The following is a 6,174-nucleotide window of genomic DNA, read 5'->3' as shown; positions in this document are numbered from 1 at the left end:
AGTTCTTTCCATAGATTTGGAAAATTCGCATCCACTATTTGTTTTAATAGACTCTTCATTCCATGCTTCCTCTCTTCCTCCTCTGCAATGCCTGTAATTCTAATATTGCTTTTTCTGATGGAATCAGATAGGTCTCATAGAGCTCTTTTATTTTTCTTTATTCTCAGGTCTTTTTCTTCCCTTCCCTCTGCACCATTTCTTGATTCCTATCTTTAATATCACTAGTTCTTTCCTCTATCTCATTTGTTCTGTTTTCTATGCTCAGTAGTTTACCCTTAATCTCCTTAATTGCATACTTCACTTCCAGGACTTCTTATTGGTTCTTTTTTTAATCTCCTTGGTAAAGTACTCGTTCATTGATTTGTTTTCTAAGTGCACTGAATTGCCTGTCAGTATTTTTTTGCATCTCATTGAGTATTTTCAGGACTGCAAACTTGAAATCTGTCATTTATTATTTTTAAAAAATTTAAAATTTTTCCATTGATGTTTAGAGAGAGTAGAAGGAAGGGGGAGAGACAGAAAGAGGGAAACATCGATGTGAGAGACACATCGATTGGTTGCCTTCCATATACACCCCGACTGGGGCTGGGGATCGAGCATGCAACCGAGGTGTGTGCCCTTTACTGAAATTGAACCCAGGACCCTTCAGTCTGTGGGCCAACACTCTATCCATGGAGCCACACCAGCTAGGGTGAAATCTCTGTCATTTATATCACATAATTCCATGTGTTCCAGCCTGCTTTTTGGTCATCATCATCACTGTGGTTCTTCATGGTACTTGCTGTATCCTTTGCTTATGCATTTATCTCTGAAGAGGTCTTTCTACTATTTTCCAGTAGATGGTGCTGACTCACAAGATTTTTACCTCTGAACCCCCAGTCTTGAACCACCGTGGCTTCCCTAAGACTGTATAACTGTGCTGCTTAGGGTAGGGTTTGTGTCTCACTTCCATGGGTCCCGTCCCGGCACCCCTCCTGGGGATTATTCACAGAGGGAAACGTATTCTACTGCAGTAGCTTTTGCACGCCGGTCCACCCTAGCCAAGCCTTTGGTTTACAGATAATACGCTCCTGAACTTGACTTCAAGGGCAACAGGAGGCAGGTTTTGGGAGTCCAAGCAGTGGCAGGGCCCTGTGGTACATTTCTTTGAAACACCACTGCCTGTCTCCGAGCCACATGCACAGGGCAGAATCCTGTGCTCTGTCAGGCATTGCTGACTCAGACTGTTCACTCTCTCACTGCTTGCCACTTGCTCTGAGCTCCTGGCTACAGGGCTGCACCTGGGGGCCATCTGCACTTCCTGCTCTTGGCTCCCCGTTTATTGCCGGTGGGCTGTTTCAGTGCGCAGGTCTCTCAGGCATGTGTCTGTGTTGAGCAGGGATTTCTTTGTTGAATTATACATGGTTAACTTTTTGAAATTTCAGGAGGAGAGGAAGACACAGCCTTACGCCATCATTCCTCTGACACCTTCCATGTCTTTCATATTACAAGGCTCTAAGCTAAGAGATCCCCTGCAGGGCACCCCATCCATTACTCTCCCCTCCATGCATTGGGCCCTATGTACTTTTTCTTGCCATTCCTGGGTCTTTACTGGCAAAACCCCTGCCTCAGGGTCTTGCTGTGCCCTCTGTAGCCTGCTTTCTCACTTCCTTTACTTTTTGCTCTTGTTACATAGTTTTTTTTAACCTTATTTAAACCTGAAACATTCACCCAATACCAGCACTCATCCATTTTCCCCATAAGCAGGAATTTAAAAAATATAATACTGAATCCCCAGTGCCTAGAACACAGTCCGGCACCTTGCACGCCCTTAATAAATACTTGTTGAATTATTAAAGAACAGGTAGAATGACCCTGGGCATGTGCTGTGTACATTAGTGCAGTATCTAATTTAATGTGCGCAGCAGTGCTGAGGGAGGCTTTCCTGTTTTCCATAAGCGGAACTGAGATTACAGCTTGCAGAGACCCAGGTCTCTTGCTCACGGGACTGTGGTTCAGGACTGACTTGTCCCCTTTCTCCCCACAGGTCCCGAGGGAGGTGGCAGCGCCTTCTGCAGACCCGGCGCGTACACACGTGTGCCCGGACTGCGGCCGTGCTTTTGCACGCCGGTCCACGCTAGCTAAGCATTCGCGCACGCACACGGGTGAACGGCCCTTCGAATGCCCCGAGTGTGGCCGGGGCTTCTCCCAGAAGTCGGCGCTGACCAAACACGGCCGCACGCACACCGGTGAGCGGCCCTACGAGTGCCCCGAGTGCGGCCAGCGCTTTTCGGCCGCCTCCAACCTGCAGCAACACCGGCGGCGCCACACGGGCGAGAAGCCCTACGTGTGCACGCAGTGCGGGCGCCGCTTCGCTCAGAGCGCCACCGACGCACGCACACCGGGGAGCGGCCATATGTTTGCGCCGACTGCGGCACGCGCTTTGCGCAGAGCTCGGCGCTGGCCAAGCACCGGCGCGTGCACACGGGCGAGAAGCCGCATCTCTGTACCGTGTGTGGCCGCTGTTTCCGCCACCGGTCCAACCTGGCAGATCATACCCGCACGCACACGGGCGAGCGGCCCTACCCCTGCACCGAGTGCGGCCAGCGCTTCCGCCTCAGCTCAAACTTCGTCCGCCATCGTCGTTCGCATATGATGCGCCGTCTCTATATCTGCGCTGTGTGCGGCCGAGACTTCAAGCTGCCCCCTGGCACTAAGGCCACCACTGTCACCGAGCGCTGCCCAGAGTGTGAGAGTAGATGAGCCCCCTTGTCCCTGCGGCTGCTAGTGTCTGGCCGAGGAGGCGCATTCCAGGGCCCCCACCCCAGGGGCTGGACTAACTGGACAAGGACTCCGGGACCCTGGTCTGGGAAAGGGTGAGATGGCAGAACTGGCTGCCTGGGACCTGGGAGACATAGTTAATCCTCTACTGCAGTGATGGCGAACCTACGACACGTGTGTCAGAGGTGACACGTGAACTCATTTTTTTGGTTGATTTTTCTTTGTTAAATGACATTTAAATATATAAAATAAATATCAAAAATTCAGTGGGGCCTTGACTTATGAGTGTCCCGACTAACGAGTTTTTTTGAGATATGAGCAGTCTCTCGGCCGATTTTTTGCTTTGAGTTGCAAGCTCAAAAAAATTTGGGTTACGAGCCAGCTTCAGATACCCCACCGCTAGTTGGTGCAGCGAACGTCACAGTGATTTGACATACGAGTAATTTGAGTTATAAGCTCCGTCACGGAATGAATTAAACTTGTAAGTCAAGGCCCCACTGTATAAGTCTTTGTTTTACTATGGTTGCAAAGATCAAAAAATTTATATATGTGACACGGCACCAGAGTTAAGTTAGGGTTTTTCAAAATGCTGACACGCCGAGCTCAAAAGGTTTGCCTTCACTGCTCTACTAGGATTTTTGGGAACCGTGGCCTCTTCCCCCTCACTACAAATCCTCAACCCATGTTAGTGAATAAAGTATTATATCTTCACGCACATGTGCCTGTGAATGAATAGATGGGGGAAAGGAGCAAAGTTGGGGTATTCCCTGGGCTCAGGTGACTTTAACTGAATCATTACAGAACCAAGTGGGGCTATTAGCCAAAAGGGTTCCTGGAACTGGGTTTGTGTGTGTGAAGTCATCCCACACTTGGCCCTTGGTTATGTCCTTATAACCTCTGATCTGGAAGGGTCTGTAAATATAGCACACTAGAGGCCCGGTGCACAAAATTCGTGCACTGTGGGGTGGGGGCAATTCCCTCAGCCCGGCCTGCCCCTTTTCACACTCTGGGAGCCCTCAGGGGATGTCCTACTGATGGCTCAAGCAGCAGTCGGGCCTCCCTCTACAGAAGGTGATCAGCCGATCAGGGGAAGACACTACCCCCTTTACCCCCTCGCTGCTGCTGCTGCTGCTGCCTCTGGCCTCCCTCTGTGGGAGGCAACCCTGTGATCAGGGGAAGGTGACGCCCCCTCACACCTCTGCTGCTGCCACTGCCTGCCATGAGGCTTGCCTGAGCCTCGGGCCCTCGCAACAGCAGTGGCTATCAGCGGCTTGCCGGAGACCTGGGCCGCCCCTGGGCAAGCAGCAGCAGACATCATGTTCAGTACGCTGCAAGTCCCCACCCCTGTTGCTGCAATACCCCGCCCACCCATAGTCATTACTGTGATGGCATCCCAACCAATTTGCATATTACCCTATTAGACTAGAGGCCTGGTGCACAAAATTCATGGGGGGGGGTCCCCCCTCAGCCCAGCCTGCACCCTCTCCAATCTGGGACCCCTGGCTTCTAACTGCTCACCTACCTGACCACCCTAAACTGCACCCCCTGCTGGCCTGGTCACCCCCAACTGCCCCCCCCCACCAGCCTGGTGACCGCTTACTGCCCCCCTCTGCCGTCCTGGTCTCCCCCAGCTGCCCCCCCTGTGGGCCTGGTCGCCCCATGCAGCCTGCTGTTTGGTCTCCCCTGCCGACCTGTCTAACCCCCCTGCTGGCCTGGTCATAGGCAGCCATCTTGTGAGGGCGTGAGAGTTAATTTGTCTCCCCACGCAGCCTGCTGTTCAGTCATTTGTTGCCCCTCACTGACCCCCTCTGCTGGCCTGGTCGCCCCACATAGCCTGCTGCTCAGTCCTTTGGTTGTCCCTCACTAACCCCCCTGGCTGGCCTGGTTGCCCCACACCGCCTATTCTGTCATCCATTCGGTTTCAGTGGTTGCTTAGGCTTTTATATATATAGATAGATTTGTGCTTAAACAGGTACCAAATTCCGCAGAGCTTTGGTGAGCAGCCATGAACATCATGGAGCGTAGTATAATGAAGAGACAATACTTTTAAAAAATATATTTATTTTTACTGATTTCAGAGAGGAAAAGGAGAGAAATATAGAAACATCAATGATAAGAGAGAATCGTTGATCGGCTGTTTCCTGCATACCCATACTGGGGATCAACTCAGTCCTTTGGTTGTCCCTCACTAACCCCCCTGGCTGGCCTGGTTGCCCCACACCGCCTATTCTGTCATCCATTCGGTTTCAGTGGTTGCTTAGGCTTTTATATATATAGATAGATTTGTGCTTAAACAGGTACCAAATTCCGCAGAGCTTTGGTGAGCAGCCATGAACATCATGGAGCGTAGTATAATGAAGAGACAATACTTTTAAAAAATATATTTATTTTTACTGATTTCAGAGAGGAAAAGGAGAGAAATATAGAAACATCAATGATAAGAGAGAATCGTTGATCGGCTGTTTCCTGCATACCCATACTGGGGATCAACCCTGGAACCCGGGCATGTGCCCTGACTGGGAATCAAGCCCATGATCTGGTTCATTGTTTGCCACTCAACCACTGAGCCAGGCCTGCTAAACAGTACTTTGTTTAAGACTTAAGTGCTTTATTATTGTCAGCTCATTTTCATCCTCAGCATCCAAGTTTGGTAATCATATCTCCATTTCTGCAGATAAGTAAGTACTGACAGTGAGGGAATGGCAGAACTGGGACAAATATACAGGCATTTGTAGTCCATTATCATTTGCTATGATGGGGGGGGAGTTGTTGGTTAGGTTTTTAACGCAATCTGATGAGTTTAGAGAGGTTGTCCTTGGAGGTATGTTTAAGCTGGCCTTGAAGGCTAAAAGAGAGTTTGGGAACTAGGGAGAGTCCCTGAAAGTGCCTGCCAGACTTGTTAGAGCTTGAAGATAGGGACAAAGAGCAACGAGGTTGGCAGGAGATCGACCACTGGGGATTTTAGAAGCCAGGTGACAGTATCCAAGACAGCAAAGAAGCCTTGAGTGATAAGGGAAGGGGTGGAGTGGACATATTAAGGAGCTAGAATTCTGGGGATAAGGGAGGTGGGGCTGACTTCACTTCCTGGCTTGGATGACCACAAGTAGAGTCACAGATGGTACAGGATAAGAACAGTTGAAGTGGCAGCAACTGTTATCCCCAATCTGGACATGTGGAATGTGAGGTCAGCGTGGAGGGGTCAGAGAGGTGATTGAAAAGAACACCTTGCGATATCGGGTCTGAAGTGCATTGCCCTTCTCCCAGAAAAGGGTACCCAAGAAGTACCTGGGAAAGAACAGCCAGAGATAAACTCAGAAATGCCTCATTTGGAAAATCTAGAGAAAAGTGTTTCAGAGGAAGTGGTCAGATTTTGCTCTGGTGCCCACTGGTTTTAGGAGTTTGGGGAAGTGGTGA

The 6,174-nt window shown here is 50.1% G+C and overlaps 1 protein-coding gene across 1 annotated transcript; it reads left to right on the top strand.

The window, feature by feature from the left end:
- Window positions 1–1,802: 1,802 nt before the first annotated feature.
- Window positions 1,803–2,984, top strand: ZNF771 (zinc finger protein 771). The gene is given in 2 exon segments (XM_006779382.2): window positions 1,803–2,362; window positions 2,365–2,984. Coding segments are annotated over 2 exon segments (846 nt in total). The 5' UTR covers window positions 1,803–1,894; the 3' UTR covers window positions 2,743–2,984.
- The last annotated feature ends 3,190 nt before the right edge of the window (window positions 2,985–6,174 follow it).

Source organism: Myotis davidii, unplaced genomic scaffold, assembly GCF_000327345.1.
Source record: "Myotis davidii unplaced genomic scaffold, ASM32734v1 scaffold3134, whole genome shotgun sequence".
Lineage (NCBI taxonomy): Eukaryota > Metazoa > Chordata > Mammalia > Chiroptera > Vespertilionidae > Myotis > Myotis davidii.
This window is presented reverse-complemented; position numbering and strand designations above follow the sequence as displayed.